Source organism: Etheostoma cragini, chromosome 22 (genome assembly GCF_013103735.1).
Source record: "Etheostoma cragini isolate CJK2018 chromosome 22, CSU_Ecrag_1.0, whole genome shotgun sequence".
Lineage (NCBI taxonomy): Eukaryota > Metazoa > Chordata > Actinopteri > Perciformes > Percidae > Etheostoma > Etheostoma cragini.
The window spans coordinates 5,248,626-5,270,174 of NC_048428.1; the positions used below are offsets into that span (position 1 = coordinate 5,248,626).

Sequence of the window (21,549 nt, forward strand, 5' to 3'; positions counted from 1 at the left end):
TGGAATTGGAAAATATGCACGAAAATGAAGATAAGGTCAAAAATACTCACTTGCCTAATAATTGTGCACACAGTGTATCTTGCTGTGTTTGTTCTTGCTGCTATGAAAATGAACACAGTGCTATTTAGATGGAGAGGCATGACATGTTAATGGACCATCGGCCAAACAAAGGGTACAGGTGCTCTTGGGTGTCAGCACTGGTGGTGATAGTATTAAATCTGTTTACCTTCTAATTTCTCTAGTTTCTGCAAATTCTGAAATTTAATCAAGATTTTTCTATCAAACATGTCAATTTTTCTTTATGACAGCAGTTTATATTAGTTTTATAAAACATTGTTGCTGCATATTGTCAGTAGTTTTGTGATCTCAACTAACATTCAGCCATTCTTCGGCTAATTATAAAGCCAACCTGTTTGAATAATTGCTCTCTCTCCTCCTGTGGGGAGCCCAGACTCTTTTGCTCAGCCTCCATGGCGTCCCGCTTCGCCTCCAGCGCTGACAGAGTCTCATGAAGCCGAACCACTTCCTGCTTTATGTGCGAGTGGGACAGCTCCTGCACACAGGACATTGTAAGATCAATCTATTTATAATAGTATATAATAACATCTAATACTATTGTTACTGCTAAACCTAGATAGGTTACTGCTGCACAGTGGTGGATGTCACTTAAAAAAGCAATTAGCAATTTACTTCACATGCATTTTCCAAATTTCTTTCACTTTGGTTTCCTAAAAAAAATGTCCTGGTCTTAAATGTTTTTTTCTAGCCTGCTGTAGGCAGTAACATGATTGTATGTGATATCTGACTTCAGGCAAAACCTGGCTGGAAAATCTCTGTTGTTCCACAACTCTGGCATCACAAAGTATATGATGATATTTTAGGAGTAATTATTATATACTGCCAAGAATGACATTTCACATTTCACTTGGTTTTCATTATTATATTTTATACTTTGGCTAGTATGACTGTGCAACAGGTATAAACTTACATTCTATGTGGTATTAAAAATGTAAAAATGTATTACATTTTAGGGGTTGAACCCTGCAGAAACCCTTCCTTCCATACACTAACCCCTCCTTGATTATTTTTCAGTGTTTTCAACACAACTTACAGCATCGTAGTCCTCCTTCCTAGTTATCAGAATGTCCAGCTCCTCCTGTAGAACAGTTAGCTCCTACACAAAAAGGAGACAGCCTTTAAATCAGCCAAACTACAAAAAGCCATATGAAAGTGGAACTGTATTTTATTTTTAATTATTATCCAAGGTGCAGACAGAAAAGATGTGTTTTAGCCTGCTGTGTAAGATGAGTAGGCTATCGTCAATCCTGATGTCAATAGGGAACTCATTCCACCATTTTCGAGTCAGGACAGCAAACAGTATCAGGATGTTGGATTTGTTGTGATTAGTTGTCCATCGCCATGAGGGGGCAGCAAGGAGGTTGGCTGATGCAGAGCGGAGTGGGGAGGTTGGGGTGTAGGATTTGACCATGTCCTGGATATAAGCTGGGCCTGAGCCATTCATCGCTCTGTATGCAAGTACTTGAGTGTCTTGAACTGAATGTGGGCAGCAACTGGTAACCAGTGAAGGGAGCATGGAGCGGTGCAGTGTGAGAGAACCTCTCTTAAGTCCCCGACACACCTACCCGATAATCGGCCGTCAGACAGTCTTATCTTGTCGGTGACTCGAGTCTGTTTGGTGTGTTCCGTGCCGTCGTCCGTTGGAGGGGCCAGCGGCCTTCATTTTGGCCGAGTTGACATGCTCGGTCGGAAGGTAGGGCACTGCCGGGAATTGGACTCAAATGACCAATCTGATTGGTGGAGTGCTAACACGGAAATGACGAGCGGGATGAGCGTGACTAGAGTCTCTCAAAATCTTTTAAACTGACCTTTGTCTATCTCAAATGAAGACAGATTTAGCAACTGCATGGCCTATTTCACACTTTAAATCTTTTCAGAAACGTATTCTTAACAAGCCGCCATGACAGTCTGGCTTTGAATTTCTGGATTAACAAGATCCACATGATGCGTTTGTCCCATCAGCTGCCATCGGCATCATTTTGGTGTGTTCAGAGGCACTTTTTTGGCCAACCCTGGGAGCCAACAGTCAGCCGTCGGGTTAGTGTGCCAGGGCCCTTAAGCAGTATTAACGAAAAATGACCATGATTAACCTTCATGATTTATTGGAAGAGTGTTCTAAACTAATAATCTTGTTTGAGGGCAACTTCCTGGTGATGCCTGCAAATATTTGACTTTATGTGGTCATTTGAAGCTTCCAAATGCACTGTTAAGATTTGATTATTATGCAATCGACCATCTCATGGGAATGAGGAACAGCTTCAGTGTATAAGTTTAGGCCTTGAGTTTGAAGCAAAATGTGTTGACTGTGCTAAACTACTTGGGTTAGTCGGATTAACAAAGACCCGTAGTATTTACACAATAATGCCAGATTTGAAATAACTTTTTATCCTTGCTTTAAAAAAGAAAGTTGAGCAAGTGTATTTGTTTAGAGTAAAGTATTAGAGGAGAGTGTTATTAACTAGTTATCACCATAGGGGGAAGGAGACCACAGGGATGTGGCAATATGAATCCCACTGCTTTCCTTCAACACATAAACAGTGTTTGCGTGAAATGTTCTGCACTCTATATTATCAATGGAAATATCATACAGACAATACACTAATATTTAATTAGTGTAAGGAAAAGAGCATTGTGCTGGGTAAAAATTAACACACCATCCACCAGCCAAATGCTGGTAAAATATGTAAATGGCTGGTAGATTTGCTTCACTCATGAGCCAAAAAAACAATGGTTTTCAAATGCGTGGCTGATAAAACTTTAACATTCACTAGCTATTTGGCTGGTGGACAAAAACAGTTAATCTTGCATCCTGGCAGTATGATTATAATATTAGACCAAAACAACATTTATACCTGTAGCAGTTCCTCATTGGCTGTTGTCATGGTGAAATACTTCTCTTGCTTTGTAGCTGACATTGCCTGGACAACCTCATCGGCAACCCGCCTTTCCCTCCTGATCCCTTCTTCAATCTGCCGGATAGCCTCCTCTCTTCTGCATAGCAAACACATCATGGTGGAAGAGTTTGTTGTTTGTTTAATTTACCTTCATTAGTCTATATTATGGGGTGGGGGAGACATGTGGCAAAGGTCTTATGCCACATTCAAACCCAGGGCATATAAAATAGATGGATATCTAGATATATTAAGAAAGGATGCAGAGAAGAAAGGGTGGAGAGATGTCAGATTGACAGGGCAAATGTTCAGTATACAGTATCACTACTTCCTTGCTGTTTTCCTCCTTTCCTTCTCTGTTACCTCCTTGGCTATCTCACTTCAGTTTACTTAAATCCTTGCTCCCTTCAGATTACACTCCTACCTTCTTTTCTGCTTTCCTTCCTTCTTTTATCTAAAGTAATTTAAACCCCCTATAAATCGAACTGCCTTCTCACCCAACTCCCATCCAGTACTGTAAATCCTTCTTTGCCTTTTTTAGTTTGTCTTTCATCCTACAATGACTATTTCCCTAAGAACAGGATACATCATTGGAAAAACCTTTGAAATACTTAAATCATCAATAGTCATTAATCCCCTTCATTCATTTGCTCTATTATTTAAATGTTTAAATGAGAGGTATGGCCAAAATGTTTAAAATATACTTCTAACCAAGATGAGAAAGGAGAAAAGGAGGGCTGACTTCAACCAACACAACCTTTTAGCTAGCAGAAAGAGTGTAAGCTACAGGTTTTACAACAATGAACAAAGGTCATTTGCTGTGCTAGCTGCATTACGGTGACCGAGTTGAAGTTCATCTAAGTGTCCCTAGAAGTAAAGGTAAATCTTTGGTTGTTATTCAGTAAAATAGAATAGTGACAGAATATGATTAAAATAAGTTTGAGATGTTAAACATTGTGAGATGACAAACTTAACATAAGAACAACAGTAAGGAAACTGACAGATGTTGTAGTGTATGCAGGGTAAAGGTTATTCTGCTGACACAGGTGCTTGTTCTTTTGCTGAAGTTCAGTTTCAAGACGTTCAATGTGTTTGGTTTCTCCAAAATATATCAGAAAAATAAGAGACTCCAGTGTGTGGGACTTAAGAGATTTAAGAGTTTTCCACTGAGTCTGTAAGCAGAGTATGTTTGTTATATGTACATAAGTGATAATGAAAAGATTGAGTCCTGGTCATAGTTTAAGGTGTTGACATGGTTCAGTGTTACGTCCTATCTAAAGTTATCCAAGTTTACACAAGTGGTAATACTCGGGTTAGTAGAATTTATGGTCTTACAAGGTAATAGATTAAGAAAATTGAAGGACTTTGAAAAGGAGTGTAATTTTCACAAGGATGTTTTTAATTAACACTTTATTGAAAGTTCCAGGCTGCGGTCAATAATATCCTTTTTGATTAGAAAGGTTCCTAATGGAGTGAAATGACCCAAAAGTAGTTAAGTGGCAGCAATGTTAAGAACCAGTTGATTTTTCTAAGTATTAAGGTTCTTCAATGGTTCCATTCTTATTTCATTAAGCATAGGATACACTGGACCATCCTTTACAAAAAGAAAAGAGGCAAAGGGTGTTGCTCAATTCCCTGTGGCAGCAATGCATCACCATTTGTGCCATTTTTAATCAGAATATTGTGTGCGCAGTAGCCCGTGGCGAAGGACAGTATTATTTGGTGATCGAGACAATAACGTCTCCTATGTGGTTCCAGGGCTTTGATTATGTTGCTACCTTGATCTGTTACCCACACTTCTTGGCTGAGGGAGCTAGGGTTGAGTTTTTTTTTTCATTCACTTTTTCATTTCTTCATTCAGATCCATTCCATTCAACGCAGTTTACATGCTTTGTCCTTGTTGCATTATTCATGATTCATCAAGATAATTCTAAAAATGTTAATGTATTAAAACATTGTCGGGTTCAAATCTGGGCTCATAATTACAGTTAATGTGCTGGGCCAGGCTCAGACACAAACGCGCACAAGGCTCTGGTAGGGTGGGGCTTGATTTCTTTGAGCCCATCTTTTTGCCCATGGGTGTGCCAGTCTTACAGGGAGGTGTGTTCAGGTGAATTCTTGGCATATTGCTATCTTGAGGCAGCAGGAATCACACAATTTTCCCACAAAATCCTGGTTTAAAGTCAATACGGCAACATTTCATTGTTATTTTAACAGCGCATTAGTATAATGTGCCTAGGCTTATGCACAGCGAACGCTAGGGTTGGACCGGTAAATGTATTCGTATAGAACCGAAACGGTACAAGCAGCACGGTTTGGTTCATGAATGTACACGGAGAATACATGGTATAAAAATAATTAAAAGTTGCGTGCAAATTAATAAATGTAATGCGGAACTACTGTAATGCAGAACTACTGTCAGATACGCAGTTTCTAGGGACACCTAATCTGTGGCCCCCACTCTTTAAGATCGCACATTTGGGAAACTTTGAGACTGTATGGCTGCAGCCTGGAGCCTCCCGTGCCATGCCCTCCCGCCTAGTGCTGTCCCTGCCTCGAAAACTTCGGTCTTTGGGTGAGTTAGAGAGAGGCGGATAAGACGAGGACTGGCCCCTTTTTCCGCCGTCAAACTAGCAAGTTACTTTGGACACGCCCTAACTGCACCTGTGTTTCACGCCGTCAAAATAGGGCCCATAATCTGTGAACCCTAATGATGGAAAGAATTTTGAAAATTAAAAAAATTTGCAAGTTACAGAACACCAACTTCTTATTGGTCTTAGCATCCCAGGTAAAACAAAGGAGGCTATTTAACAAAAGAAAGGATTGATCATCCAGAGTGTTTACTGTATTTCAGGGTAGGATAATGGAGGGATGCTGGCAACCTCTTTTACTGCTGTGGTTGAGTGCAGTGTTGGCAATTAATATTCTGGGAAGTAATGCTGAGGTTTTGGAAGACGACACACTGGTAGGAAATGTTCAATTCTTTCTATTCTTTTTTAGCACTTGAAGTGAGTGAAAATATTTTTAGCCAACATTTAAGAGCAATGATGATTCATTTGTATGTTTATTCAGATTAGTCTTCTGTTGTACTAACTGTCCATCCATACATCAGCAGGTAAAGAACTTGACCAACACGCTTCTGCAAGTCATACCACATAGTTCCAACAGTTCTTCTGTTACTAAACTGTTGATTGAGGGGAACCTGATTACCCTAAATAGGGCTAACAGACGAGCCCTGGCTAGTTATCCAAGACTGGTAGAACTCCACCTGGATGGAAACTTGGTGACCTGTATACCAGCCAAGTACTTCTCTGTGGTACCACACCTCAGAGTGCTGTCTCTATCCAGGAACAAAATCAGAAGGTAATTAAGAAAGCTAAGACGCTAGCTTCCATTCTACATACAAAGATGTCAGCAGTATACATTATATACAAGTGCTGTTCATGGATACTATTGTCACATTTGATCATATTTGGTGAGATGTCGCATCTCTGTACTGCTCTAGACTTTTTTTAATGTACAGACCAAAATAAGGCTAATTAGTTGTTGAGTGTAAAATTAGCCGAGAGTGATGCATCACTGGTATTAATTTGAGTGATAAAGTATGTGTACTACCATCGCTGCTGCTACAATAATTAAAGTGTTTAAACTGATCCTACTACTGGGTGTAACTGTAGCCTGGACCCAGAGTCTTTCTCCGGCCTAGATGTCCTGGCCGAGCTGGACCTGTCCCACAACCTGCTAACAAGTCTCCATACACAACTATTGAGACAGCTGAATAATCTACAGGTAACACCTCCCCCCCCCCCCCCCCCCCCCCCCCCCCCCCCCCCCCAGTTCCTATCTAATTCATCAATGTTTAAAAAACAACCTTACAAAATATATTTGTATTGCAAGTTATTATTTTCAATTGGAGAGAGTATAATTTGTTCCTTCAAGAATGTAATATCAAATGCGTAGTTATAAGTGGATAAAAGTAATTTCTATGTCAAAGAAAACACAACTAGCAAACCTGGACAATCACGTAAATTTTTTCACATTATCTGATAAAGTCTGGTCTCATTAGGTGCTGAACCTACAGGAAAACCCCTGGAATTGTTCTTGCCCGCTGCTGAGCAGCACGGGAGAGGTTGAAGCAGTTGGAGTTACAATTGGTAATAATGTCCTTTCTGCAGTTTTGAAGTTTCAGTAATAGAGCTGACATGTGACTGGAACTTGGAACCAAAGGTCTGATCAAAACTAGAGGCGAATCAATGCCAAGTACCAAATGCCAAGTACCTGGTACCCATAAAAAAATATAAAGAGCAAATGCCAATGGATAGCCTAAGGAGGACTATGTAACTAATGCGGATATCCAAATACAGGTGCTCTTTGCATTCAAGTACATACGTGACCAAAAAAGAGGTTAGACTTACACTTAGCTTTATGATAAAAAAAAAGCAATAACCAAATTACTAAGGCATACTGCTTTGCAAAAATTCCAAAAGCCTTTAATAAGTGAGCTTAGTGCCTACACGTTTCAACGCACATTCTTCTTCCTGGCATGTAAAAACAAGTGACATCTCACAGGTAAATCAAGGCTGCAATACAATCAGGGTCAGCTGCCAGTTATTCACGGTAGCACTGGATAATTAACAGAGGTGCATTCAAGAAACTGTATAAATAATAAGGTCAAAAGCTTGGAGTCAGTGACCAGGGTGCTATATCAGACATGAATCAATTAAATTGCAGTCAGATTAATGTAAAGGGGTGCATATTATTAAGGGGCTTGAGAGAATGTTCATTAAATTACTTTTATATCTGTGGCTCTACAGGGGGACCACAAGTCACCTGTGGTTATCAAGAAAAGCAGGCTGAAAGGGATTTTTTGCAGGCTACAGCTATGTGTTACCCATCACCACCATCCATCTTTGCTACAGACCAACAAAAATCAGTCAACACTCAACAGTCTTGGGGCTTATCCACTAAGCTGAAGACCACATTGTCATCAAGACAAAACCCCAAAACCAACAAAGGTAGGACTAGGCATTGGTTTTTCACTTTTCTTCTATTGCATAGGCAGATGTACAAATAGAACTAAACATTCTAAACAGACTAGTCTCTCCTCTCTCTCCATCCTGCATACCCAATAAGACCAGACACCTGTGCTCGGCAACTCATGGAAGTTCACAGCATGTGTTGTAGCCTTGGCATTAACTACCTCCATGCTCATTGTATGTGGCATAAAGGGGCCTTCCTGGTACAAGCTCTTCCACAACTACCGTCATCGGCAACTGCGCCAAGAGGAGGATGATGTGGAGGAGGATGTTGTGTCAGAGACGAGAAGATACCTGCACCATCCGACATTCACTTTTAAACAAGAGAGTGGGCAAATAGAGGAGGAGGATGGGTATTTTGAGGATCCATACATCAAGAGGGAAGAGTGAAATACAGGACAGGAGGCTTCAACAGATCCACAAAGAATCAAACAGCACTGGTGAACTAGTAATAATATGAGGAGGCAATGATCACAAAAAGAAAATCTGTCATTTGTGTATTCAAAAAACTAGGTGCTCACTTTTATGGTACCGAAATAATATTTCCTGTAGAGGTGATGTATAGTATATTTCGCCTGAAAGCTAAATAAACCATTTCACTATTTGTTACTATTTTCTAAGCTCTGGTTAGTACATAGAGATTGGCATGGGATACTTTCCATAAAATCATCTCTCAATATAAATCAAACCAGCTATTAGTCTGACTGATATAAAACCATGCCAATTTCTAGGTATGGTGAAGGGTATGTGACGATGTGGGGCTATTTTAATTCCAAAGGCCAAGGGAACTTTGTCAGGATGCATAGTATCCTGGATTCAGGAAATAACTGGCCTTTAACAGTAAAAATCTTATGTATACTTATGCCCCCTCTATTTTAAGGAAGGACATTTATTTATTTACAATACATTATTCATTTACAAAGAAAATTGGGGTCCTTAAAGGTTGGATTTTACCTCATTTTTTAATTAAGGTATTAAGATAAATTTCCAAAACATGATTTTATTCCTCTTTTTAGTCAACTTAAGCATGGGCATGTAAACTTATGAGCACCACTGTAGATCTATCTCCACAGTGATATGGAGTCAAAGTCTGGCTACACCACACATACTGTACATTTTGTGATAGGAAAATAAAAACTGGGGTGTTTTCATTTCTTTAAACCAATCATACTATGCAATCACTATGCTCTGGACGCAGTAACGGTGGTTCTGCAGAATAAAGAAAAATTGGTGCAACATTTTCTCCTGACAAAAGAAAATGCCACATACAATATCAAATGCGTTAACGGTTCACACAGTAACAAAGCTTTTTATATTAGCCAGATACACGGTTAAACGTAATTTTCTCTTACCAGTTTAAAGCTGTGTGTTCTTCGTCAGTAGCATTAGATAATGCCGTAAACAAAAACATAAGTCTTTAAAATCATTCACAGAAAAAAATCAAGCAGGCCTGCCTTGTGGAACCATCCAAATTTTCATCAAAACTTGACATTGTCAGCGTGTAGCTTGCTAGCTCAAAATTAGTTGTCATTTCCCAAAGCAAAAAAAGGTTAACTATGGCAACAACCAGAGAGCGGGCATTACCCCGGATGTAAGGCAATTATCCTGGAAATGTACTTCCGTTGATCCAGACTAGTAATATCATTCTCTGAGTCACTAAAATGTCCTGGCTCTATGGCTCCTACTGTAAGCTACTGCCGTTTCTACAACTGAGCTCTTGCTCAACTAAGAGACCCGTTTCTGGCTGACAGATATGTAATGTAACATGTAACGCCCGATCATACTTTGACAAACAGAGCACAGATGGCACCTTTACTCAACATGATGCAAGTTAGGATGTTAAGCTTGCTACTTGCTCTCTATGAACTGCATGACAGTTCCTCATAGAGAGATGTTTTGTGAGCTCTTCAGATGTCTTTATAGGGATTACCCATATACTTTCTTAACATGTCTGTATTAGTTGGTATTTTTGATTGACATACAGTATTAATTACTTGGTGCATGTAGTTTAGGTTAACTTTCAGTTTAGCTTCTGGCCATAATGTTAGCTACCACACTTTTAAAAGATGTTTACAAGTGCTTTTTTCTTCTGTTTCAGTTAGTTTTGTGCAAAATAACGTTTACGGCTTTTTTGAAGGTACTCAACTTTTAAGCTGCACTCAAGTCCAATTAAAGATTACCATGTACTGTAAAGTAAAAATGTTGATTCATGCAACTGCATGAATTTCATCTGCAGTATGCAGATCAAATTGTTGTTCAACTGCAAATAAATGATAACTTTTTAAAAAGAAATGACCAGGACATCCAAACAATTAATCAATTTCCTAAATCAATCATTGATGACACAAATTGATAATTCAATCAAAGCGTATAAAATACAAAAAACATATTTTTCATACTTTCTTCTATTACCGATCTTTTAGAATTACGACGTTATTCAATATCCCAACATAAATCCTTACCCATTGAACTCAAGCAATGCACGTGTGTTGTTGAGAACACACTGCAATAACCATAATTAAATGTCCACCGAGTACTTACTCTCTCCTCTCAGTGAAGATGTTATCAATGCTTTCAGCCTCGCTGTCATTCTGGGCTTTCAACTGGGAGGGTAGAGAGGAAGAATAATAACAGGAATGAGCAGGCAATCATTATATTCGCAATAAGTCTGCTGCATAGCATCTGTGATTCGTATCACAAAAGTTACCATATTGCTTACATAATGTACTTACAATGTTATAGTCGTTTATCATTTCCTCTATCTCTGTGTTGGTGTTAAGCTTGTCCACCAGCTGGAAATAAAAATAAAAAGCTACATATCAGAAGGACTCAAGTGATAAATACGGGTAGCACAGTCCATTATAAAACAAAAATGTTCTAAACTGTTACACACCGACAGTACGATAACACAACCAAAACACAAGATTCCTTTTCAATGTACTAATGTTTACAAATACAAACATACAAAGAACTAAAGGATCTAAGTAGCTGAACTGAGTGGAAAAGTCACATCACGCCACTAACTACCTGAGTAAAACACATCTCTCCGCAATGTTTCTCTCCACTGTGTCACGTTGTAAATTCAGATGGATTTGGATTGGCTGTCAGTTCATCATATCTCTTTGAAAGTAATCCCAACGATATTGTTTGACATTGTTGTTGTAGTTACTGTGTGGACTCTGCCTTCCACTTGAGATTTTTAAAACTATGTATTAAAAGTTTTCATTAAAGGTAATGTTCTTAGTGTGGACAGCCCTTAACTGTAGCTAACAGATATGGAGGGATTTCCTTCCAACCGGTCATGTGTTTGGGCTAATCTATTGGTGTTTGCTTTCTTTATTTTATGCAGTCATTATGAATTACAATACATAAAGTGTAAGAATATCTGTCTGATACTATTTTATTAATTGTTCAACTGTTTGCTTGGGATATTCAGAATATACAAATGTATGATTATTTTCCCATGATTACACATTCAAAATAATTACAGACAATGGCTAAAACTTGTAGTCTACCGATATTTACCATGTTGTAGTCAGCAAGCTGGCCTTGTAGATCCTTTATCTCTGTAGCAAGGCCTTCAGCTCTGAAGGGGGAAGAAAACCACAAATGGTTGGTAATTTAAGATTTATTTTCTCCCACACTGTTATGCAATTGTTTATTATAATATTAATTCATCCTATTTAGGGATGCATTACTATTACTATTTAGGGAACGATTACCGGTGTAATGGTAAACTAAGGTAGCAATGTTGATGGTTAAACATGACCCTTTTCATTTAAAATATCATAATTTGCATTATGATTTGCTTATATTTCAGAACGACATCCGAAGTTCATATGTAACGTCATATACAACTTCATAGTTAACTTTATGTTGGAGTTGTAAATAAATCTTCCTGGATCTTAAAGTCAGACATCTCTGTTTCCAGGTCTTACTGGACACCCTACAGCTTTAGTTTTCAGTCGTTTTTACAAATGTATTGCCTATATTTTTGTAATATAATGAAAACTGTTACACTCTAGAAAATATTTCAGCTTGTGTAGGCCTATCAGCGCTTTCTGAACATATTGAACACACTTTTAAAAATGCCACAATAACACCATAAACCGTAATAATTTTGGTCACTATAATCATGAGGATACATTTTCCTGTTACATCCCTAATCCCTAATTTATGCTACAAGGGCCCTTATATTTGCATGTAAATCGTTAATAATATAGCACAAACAGACTGGATTTCAACTTCTGTTGTCTAACAGTTCCTGGTCTATATCCACGACGTTCCACTATAGGGACTGCTCCGTTGGCACTGTAAATTCCGGCGGATGTCTTTCTTTTCGGTCGGATGTCTGTTACCTTCCTCTGTCTTTGTGTTTGAATTCTAAACTCTGGTGGATTTCTGAGGACTACGGTTACCTGCTCCTCAGAGCTCTGCAGGGTAAATCCAGACAGCTAGCTAGACTATCTGTCCAATCAGAGTTTTCTGTTGCAACTAAAACAACATTTGAACGTGCACCACCACAGCATTAATAGAGCCATTATAATACGATTCACCATGGTAATAATCACAAGCAAACAGGTCGGCAAAAATACTCGTGTAAAGCAACACAGCGGCTGCTGCAAAAAAGGGAGAATTTGCGTTGGAGAAAATTGTTGCTAGAGTAAATGCGTTATTCCGATATAGTGTATATCATATTCACTCATAAGTATAGCCTAATATTACTAGTGAAATGGTATTGAACCTATAATCTATTTCATTTAGGTGCAATACTGCAGGTGAAAAAGTACTAGGCCTACTAATCCCATTCTGTGGCTGCAGCACCGTCATTAAAAGATTCATAATTCACAATCTTTAATTTCAAAGGGTGTACATGGATGTATTGTGTTTACATCCTCAACTGCAATACTGTGGAACTCTTTTTTAATGGCTCTTACTGGTTTGTGTCCAGGGAACACTACAGACATGTTTAAAAGACGCTTCATAGCCAGTCACACTCTTCTGATGGTCCTTTGCTATACAGTGGCTTTACTAAAATGCTCTGCATCACTAATGTTGTAAAGAAGACTTATTTTTGCAAGAAAATGTAATGGGAGACGGAGTATCTGCTGGGATGTAGAGCATGTCCACGACGGGTGATATTAGTGATATGAGGGCGGATAAGGTTATGTAGGCTACATAACGGATAGATACCACATGAATAGGAAGTTATCTGGTAATTGAAATGCATCGGGGGCTCAATATCATCTCCCGACATATGTTTAACTCCCTGCGAAGTAACACAGCTTGGCATGGCATTGAGTTTCATAGTCTGCCTAACACAGTTAATAAACCAACACTGTTTTTTTTATTCATGCAGTTAACAAACTGTGCTAAAATGGGCCTGATACACACTGAATGAATGAATTAGGAAATGAAAGAGCGCTGTGTGAGAGGGACGAGACTGAGAGAAGGATTACTGAAAAAACCTGCTCCCGACCAGGTGAGGTTCAAAGGCTCAGTTACCATAGTAACCGACTGAGGTAAAGTTACCTCTTTTTTTGAAAATGAAAACCCAGAGTTTCCTTCATCTCAGGGTTTACAAACCCAGAGTTTTCTTGGCAAAGGAGAAGTGAACAGAAGTCAGTTTTATAATTTTGTTCCGTGTATCTTATTTTTTCAACTGGATCCATGCTTCAATGCAGTCTAATAACATAGAAACATGAATATATAAATGATGTGTACTGCAGTAGGCCTAAATACCACAGGAGAACATGGTAAAAACACCACTCACCTCTTCTCATAGGAGAGATACACAGAATTCTCCTGGTTGTAGTTGTCAATCTCTTTGTGCAGTTTGCTGGTCTCTGTGGTTAACTCGTTGATCTTACTCCTAACAGCACAACAAGAACATTCACTTTTTAATGGTAACATTGACCCGTGTGTACCAACAGGATGTTTAAGAAACAGCTGCCCTGCTGGAACGGGACTAATGGTCTAATAGTAGCATGGGTTACCTAAGAAGGCCCAAGTAGTAGGACTTATCCAGAATCTGTCTCTGAGGTCCTTTTGGGGATGGAGGTGGTGGAGAGAATGAGAAGTGAGACTTGTAATGTTAAGACGGTTTCAACATAGCTGACAGCGGCTCAAAGTTTCTGCCCTAACATTAAACTATAAAAATACAAATCTATGCAATCTATGCTCTTCAGACTTACCTTTCATGCCAGTCTTCATACCACTGAGCCCCTGTTGTGTCACAGGCCTGTCAGTCACTTTTATCTGTGCTGATAGAACTCCAGGGGCGGCGATGGGGATGCCGCCCCTCATGCCGGGATGACCACTTGTACCTGGAACGATCTGGATGGAAAATGAAAGAATAAAACTCCATAGGACTGGGTTTCTACTATAGCTCATTTTACACCATAGCCATTTACACATATAAACTCCAGAGTATAACTGAGGAATGGGCCCTGATATATTTTCCCATTTTGATCGATATCAATATTTATCACAATATAATTTTTTTACTGATACTGCTTATTCAAAGTGCATAGGCCTACTCACTGAAGTTGGGAGAAACAAGACATAAATATAGTTTCTAAAAGTGCTCATATTATGCTCATTTTCAGGTACATAATTGTATTTAGAGGTTGAAGCAGAATAGGTTTATGTGGTTTAATTTTCAGAAAACACAATATTTTTGTTGTACTGCAGCTCCTTTTTTCACCCTCGCACATTAAGTACTGCAAGCTTGTCAGTTGCAGAGTATGAGGGTGTGCCAGGCTAGCAGCTAGCCGAGCATTATAACGTGTGTTACAAAGTGACTTTGGGCTTTTTCACTTTGTAAACCTATAACAAGCACAAAAAAAATATATAACACAATAATGATAAGGGAAATATCAAACAGCATAATATTAGCACTTTAACATACAAAATAAAACAGCATGCCTTTGCAATATTCAGCACAATATTCATTACACATTCTCAAGATTCCCCACTGGTCAACAAAGCAGTACTGCTCTCTACTGGCAAAAGAAAATTAAGAGTAGCCCTTTTATCATCATACAGTCATCTTCCAATTACGTTTCAATTTTGTGTCTCTGCAAAATCTGAGTAGTCAGTTGTGGCTGCAGTTGTGGAAAGCTTAAGCTACAGCAACATGGCAAAAGAGGTTTACTACATTAGCTATTTTTTATACACCCATGTACGTATAAGACAATACACGTCCGTGTTGGGCGGTGGCGTCAATGATCCTCAGCAGTTGTATTTCAGACCAGCAGAAAGCTTTGCTCACTTAAGTTTCGGAAATGCTCGAAGTAAATATAGCTTGTGTGGGCACGATTGAGAGTAGTTAAAATAGCAACACTACTGTCCAAAACTGCTTGCAATACAAGTTGACAGGTGCCTTGCCACTGTCGGCAGAGGTTGCTAATGTAGGCTATCCAGAGAGTGTCAGTGTTAGTGACGCTAATCAACTCCATCAAAGTTCCCAAAAGTACTCAGGAAGAGCATTTGTATCCCAAAGCTAAAAGAAATCCAAGCTGCAGTTGACATACCCCAGTTGCAACTCGAACAGCTGTAGGAGGAGGTCGAACGGCCGTTGGGAGTCTTCCAGCGACAGGGACCACAGATCCACTGCGGCTCATTGGGCGGCCTATGCTGGAGGGAGGCCGCTGACTTGCCATGATGCCTAAAGTCAGTAAAAACAATAACAGGAACAATACCAGGTAGCCTAATAACAAATACTATGTGTTGCTTATGGAGGGAAACAAATCCATACAGCCTACTGGTGCTACTATAACTCAGGGCTTGTTAGTATGTTGACAGTTTTCTCTGTTTTGCAGACATGTGCCTGATTGGCAGAGATAATGTAAGGGTCTCCAGGGCTTCTGTAAGAGGTGACTTTTACACTCAATTATAGATGCAACTTTTGTTCTGGTTACATAAAAATCCCATTTAGAAAAAATGCCTGCACACTGACAAAAAGTAGAAGAGGCTCTTCAGAAGCTAGAAGACAATGGTCCTCTGACCGAAAGGTTTTTAACGTCCCAGTGTTTCACTTGATTATTTCTAGCATCTGAAGAGACTGCAATTTATTTCTCTTTGTGGCCAAACTTTCTATAACATTGGACTGTTGTTTTTTTTGGCTAAACTCACCTGACACTAACTTTACCTTTTGAAAAGCCTGGATTCAGGAACGCAAACCTTGTAAGATATTTATTAAAATGAACCTTGGCATAAAAGCTCTCTCAGCATACCTGCACCACTGATGCCGTCAGATAAGTTAACATTATAACAGATAGACCTATTGTGGTCTGTCAATGTGATTCTACGGAGTAGCGATGTTAGTTTAGAAAACGTTGTTTTTCTGTTAAAACACAACTTCCAAACCATAAAAGCCAAAATGCCCATTTGAAGAATTCCCTGAGTCTGATCAGAATGCGAGAATACTAATAACAATTAATTAATCCCAAAAGGGAAATTACAATATTTTCACTCTATTATCATCATTCTGTGCTGTGTTAACTTTATATCGTATTCTTGTTAGCTAGCTAGCTAAACGTTAACTGCTGTTGACGTTATCTGAAATAAAAAGAGTGTAACGTGAACTAATTTCGATCGTTTTGAATGTGATACACGTTAGATATTTTGTTTATTAAACAATTTACGCCACCATACATTCATGCCATTAACCAAAGTTAAACTAACGCATAGGTTAGCTCGTTCTTGTTGTATATAGCGTTAATGTTACGTTTGCGTTAGTGTTTCTTACCTTAAGATTAACTCTGTCTTGGTCTTTTTCGTCGACAGCAGCGTTATTTATTTTTAAAAATTCCAACCACTGTCTAGTTAACGTTAGTTAACTAGTTTACTTTAGAGGAAAATGCTAAAAATTGAAGAACGCCAGCTAGCTAGAAGAAAGTCAGCAACTCGAAATGTTGACGTTACCCTAGTAACTGTTGTTGATGTTGGTGTTGGTGCCTTCTTCTTCTTCTTCTTCTTCGTCTTCTTCTTCTTCTTCTTCTTCTTCATAATATGTTTTCATCTTGGTTTGTTGGCGGTTGGCAAACCAACTTCAAGGTGCATTACCGCCACCAATAGGACCGGAGTGTAAATGACAGCTAAATGCAGATCTTTTTTTTTTTTTTTTATGAAATAGAAAATCCTAAATACGCTTTACTAAATCATTTTCTCTTAGAAACGTATAAATATAGTGATATATAATACAGTGATATATCTCGCCTGCTGTTTTCCATAATAGCCCGAGAGGTATGGAAGCAGCCTGGAGCGTCCCTTGTCATGCCGTCCAGTCTCATGCCAAGGTGTGTCCAACGTTGAATCCAGAGGGTCAAAAATACGAAATTGCGAATTATTTTCAAGATGGAGTCACGGGTAAATTTGTGACCACGGTTGTTGCAATCAATTGAAAAACGTTAAAAATTGTTAAAGCAACAATTTTGCCATACATATAGTTTGCTCATTATGAATTGTTTTGTTGTTCCCGGATATTAACCTAGCCTACATTAGATGAAACCTGCATCAGCGACGCAGCCATTTCTGACAACTAACAGCAGGATTTCCTGAGGAGGGATGACAAGGATCTGCACACACAAGAACAAGAATACAAAAATAAACATGTTACACTCTTTCCAAGTTTCCTTTTAAATGTTATATTCTATATTGTTTTCACACTTCACTGGGACATTGCTGCAAATACAATGTACTTCTTCTATACAATATACTTATCAGCATGGCGAGAGGGCATGAGATGGGAGGCTCCAAATTGCAGCCATAGAAGGAATTTTTTAGTTTGCCTATAATCTGCATTTATTTTAGAGAGGAACCTATATATTTTAAACATAAAAAAACACAAAATATTTCAAATATTTTATTTATTAGCATGGTAGTTGATGTGAGCTTTTACTTTGAAAAGTAAGACAGATAGTCTTATGTTTTAAGTGTTTTATTCCAGATTCAAGCTTCTATTTTGAAAACTACAAGCTCAGGGACAGCACCATAGGCGGGATGGCAAAAGGATTTTTTTAGTTTGCCTATAATCTGCATTAATTTTGTAGATGGACATATATTTGAAGTGTTTTATTCACCAGTATTATAGTCTGTATTTATCTCGTAGACATATTTTTTTAAGTGTTTTATTCCATTTGCCGTTACTGTTTAGTTAAAAAAAAATATATATATATTTCAAGTCTTTTAGTCATTAGCACATTGACGCAAGCTTTTACTTTGAAAAGTATGCCAAGAGAGATACTTTTTAAAGTATTTTATTTTGAAAAGTAGAAGCTCTGGGACCGCACAAGGTGAGATGACAGAATGCTTTTTTTTAGTTTGCCTATAATCTGCATTCATTTTATAGACAGACATATATTTTTTAAAGTATTTTATTCATGGCCTGATTGTTGACGCAAGCTTATTTTATTCCAAATGCAAGCTTTTATTTTGAAAAGTAGAAGCTTGGAGACGGCAACAGGTGGGACGGCATGAGATGGAACGGCATGACATGGGATGCTCCAGGCTGTAGCCATACACACTTGAATAGCCCTGACAGTGAAAATGTGTGGTGGTCTGCCTTATGAAGTGTATGGAAAAGGTGCTATCTCTCTGGGTGTTGTATTCTTTGAAATTAATTTTAACATGTTCAACAGTTTCTGGCTGGTGACAGTATGCACATTTTTCAGACTGTTTGCCTTTTTTATGTAATGAAAAAGGCAAAGACCTCCGGAATCTCAGCCGACTGCTCTCCTAGAATCCGTGGGACCGCTTCCCCAGTAACTGTGCCAGTTCTCAACATCTCTGGGATTGTGCCGTTGCCTGAAACTTTCTGTGCCTTTGTTTAATGCCAGAGTTACTCCTACTCCTCGAGTTTTGTCGGCGGTCCGACCGACTCCTGCTCCCCATGTTTTGTCGGTGGTCCCACGGACTGACAATTGAGACACCTTCCCTTGATAACTATGATCTGGATGACTGAGAACCCACTATATCATGACATATTTGATTAACTACATTATAATATTTGAAATAGGTCATGCTGAAAATCTGTTCATTCAGTCGGGGTCTGACTCTCCACTGGAGGCTTGGGTTCAAAACCCAATTCCATTTTTATAAGATTGTTTTTTGGCCATTTTTGGCCTTTTTATTTTTGACAGGACTGCTGAACACAGGAAAGGGGCAAGAGAGGGACCACTGCATTGAGAAGTGAACCTCTATGCATGGGCGCCCGCTGTACCAAATGAGCTGTCTAGGCCCCCTCAAACCCCACTACTATATAAAAAAAAATAAAAAATAAATAAAATAAATAAAATAAATAAAATAAATAAAATAAATAAAATAAATAAAATAAATAAAATAAATAAAAATTAGGTATCACTGAGATTTGAACTTGTGCTGCTGCAGTCAGAGTATACAGTGCTCATCCTGAATGGGCCGGTATAGTGCATCAGAATTGCTTATTAATTGGTCTATCAGCTTTGGAACTCCCCTTTCCCCACAGCTTTCGATTGTCAGAAATGAGTGAGGGACTGGGCACTGTGTCCAAACCTTTCTTTGTAAAAAACAACAAAAGAAGTCTCTTGGATGAGAGAAAAACCTATTGCGAAGGACCGTTTACCAAGTCCAGTTGCCTTTGGTCTAGTTTCGCACTTTTGGGAAAATAGCACGGATCAGGAACCAAAATGGACACATCAGTATATTTCCCATTTGGCAGGTATATTTGTGGACCTGGATTGTGGATTGTGGATTGTGGATTGGTGGATCTTGACTCCCACCATAGGATTTAGCCTGTATTGCACATTGGGGTACAAAGTCAATAAGACTGCTTCATCCCACGCCATATATTGGCATTGTCAAGCACATTGCCACCATGGTGACTTTCTTCCACGTTCCCATGAACACCCATATATTTGGACTTACAACTGAGAAACCTTCCTTTGTTAACTATGACAAGGATGACTGAGAATATACTATAGCATGACATGTTTGATTCACTATATTATAATTTTACACACAGGTCCTAACAAATGTCTGACGGTTCAGTCAGGATGGCAGAGCGGTCCAAGGCGCTGTGTTCAGGTTGCAGTCTCTACAATGGAAGCATGGGTTCAAATCCCACTTCTGACAGTTTGTGTTTTCATCTGGAACTAATGTCTGAGACATGATATTGGGAATAAAGAACGGAGCGGTTCTTTTGTATTAAAAGGACATGAATGTGCGCGAGATACGCAATTGCAAATACGGTGGATTGTGACCATTTGTTTTGTAAAGTTACCATGTGTTTGTACTCATTAGACATCTCTTCTGCTGTATTCAGTGTCTGTGGCAAGTCCTTTAAAAACCTGTTCTTGACTTGCCTTTTCCCAAATCCTCTAAACACTTAGCTAACTAAATGACTTAAGTTGGCCAGCAATTGTTGCTTTTTCATCTTCCTTGTGATTGTTGTGTGCCTTTAATATAATACAGGGTGATATTATGAAAGAATCTGCCGAGTAAACCCATGCCACAAATGTGAAGGTTCCACGGTGTAATGGTTAGCACTCTGGACTCTGAATCCAGCGATCTGAGTTCAAATCTTGGTGGAACCTGGTTTCAAGCCACAGTACGAGGTCAGTATTGGGTTTTGAGGGGGCCTAGACAGCTCATTTGGAACTGCAGGCACCCATATATGGAAATTCACTTCTCAATGCAGTGGTCCCTCTCCCGCCCCTTTCCCCACAGCTTTCAATTGTCAGATATGGGTGAGGGACTGGGCACTGTGTCCAACCGGTCATACTCGTTACTTAGCAGCAGAAGATTCAAGCAGCCAGATCACTGTGCAGCATATTCCTGCTCAGATCAGCGGATTTTTTTAATCTTATCTTTTTAACTGTGGGTTCTGTAAAGCATTTTGAATCTATGTTTTGAAAATTGCTACATAAGTTAAGTTTTGCGAGTTTTAAAGAGAGATTCAAACAAGTAAATGTGCAGTTTAAATAAAAACTGCCACTTTCATTTTATACTGCTACTTTGAATAAGTACTGGTACGCGTGCTTTGTTAGGGGTGAAAGATATATCAACGCAATATCGTTACACAGCACATTGTTATAGAAGTGAGTATGACCTATACATTATTCTGGGGGTCCAAAAGCAGCACTAATGTATGCTTATGTTGTTATTACATTGGGATTGTCTCTGTTTAGTTGGGATTTGTTTGATAAGACTTGCCGTTACTCTCATAAGATACATATATATATATATTGTATAAACTTTTCAATAGCAATGTGCTTGAGTAAAGTCAACACAACATAAAATAGGCAAATATATCGAAAGGGGCGATATGCAATATATAGTTTATTTTGTGGAGCTGTCCTGTTAACTTTATTTATGCATTTTATACTGTCCGACCAGTAGAACACGTCGTGTTCTGTAGACATGGTCCTTAGTTATTTATGTTGGACCAGTCCAATATGACTGTCAGTTGAAATAAACCTTTTGTCGTAAGAAAACTTGTTTAATTTGTGCAGCATATTCCTAATCCATATTCCATTATCTATTTTGTAATTTTACATATGTTT

General features: G+C 38.7%; 2 protein-coding genes across 5 annotated transcripts in view; one reads left to right on the forward strand and one right to left on the reverse strand.

Annotated features, from left to right (window-relative positions):
- Window positions 1-16,973, reverse strand: part of ift74 (intraflagellar transport 74) — a 25,582-nt gene extending 8,609 nt beyond the window's left edge. For 2 of the 3 annotated variants that reach the window (XM_034861969.1, XM_034861966.1), the window contains exons 1-11: window positions 16,758-16,973; window positions 15,541-15,674; window positions 14,200-14,341; window positions 14,002-14,050; window positions 13,779-13,877; window positions 11,531-11,591; window positions 10,738-10,797; window positions 10,547-10,608; window positions 2,931-3,069; window positions 1,112-1,174; window positions 410-553 (exon numbers count right to left, since the gene is read on the reverse strand). In XM_034861969.1, the coding sequence (XP_034717860.1) occupies window positions 410-553; window positions 1,112-1,174; window positions 2,931-3,069; window positions 10,547-10,608; window positions 10,738-10,797; window positions 11,531-11,591; window positions 13,779-13,877; window positions 14,002-14,050; window positions 14,200-14,341; window positions 15,541-15,669 (948 nt within the window). In that variant the 5' untranslated portion in view covers window positions 15,670-15,674; window positions 16,758-16,973. The remainder of the gene's footprint in view (window positions 1-409; window positions 554-1,111; window positions 1,175-2,930; window positions 3,070-10,546; window positions 10,609-10,737; window positions 10,798-11,530; window positions 11,592-13,778; window positions 13,878-14,001; window positions 14,051-14,199; window positions 14,342-15,540; window positions 15,675-16,757) is intronic. The other variant, XM_034861967.1, reaches the window with a different exon arrangement.
- On the forward strand, window positions 3,765-8,552 carry LOC117937771 (leucine-rich repeat-containing protein 19-like). Of its 2 annotated transcripts, none has more exons than XM_034861971.1 (7): window positions 3,765-3,848; window positions 5,824-5,934; window positions 6,085-6,332; window positions 6,647-6,758; window positions 7,036-7,123; window positions 7,784-7,984; window positions 8,103-8,552. In XM_034861971.1, the coding sequence occupies exons 2-7, from the start codon at window positions 5,833-5,835 to the stop codon at window positions 8,393-8,395; spliced, it is 1,044 nt and encodes a 347-aa protein (XP_034717862.1). In that variant the 5' UTR covers window positions 3,765-3,848; window positions 5,824-5,832; the 3' UTR covers window positions 8,396-8,552. The 2 variants fall into 2 exon arrangements, with proteins under 2 accessions (XP_034717862.1, XP_034717861.1); XM_034861970.1 differs by having other exon boundaries at window positions 6,082-6,332; window positions 8,103-8,549.
- Window positions 16,974-21,549: the final 4,576 nt, after the last annotated feature.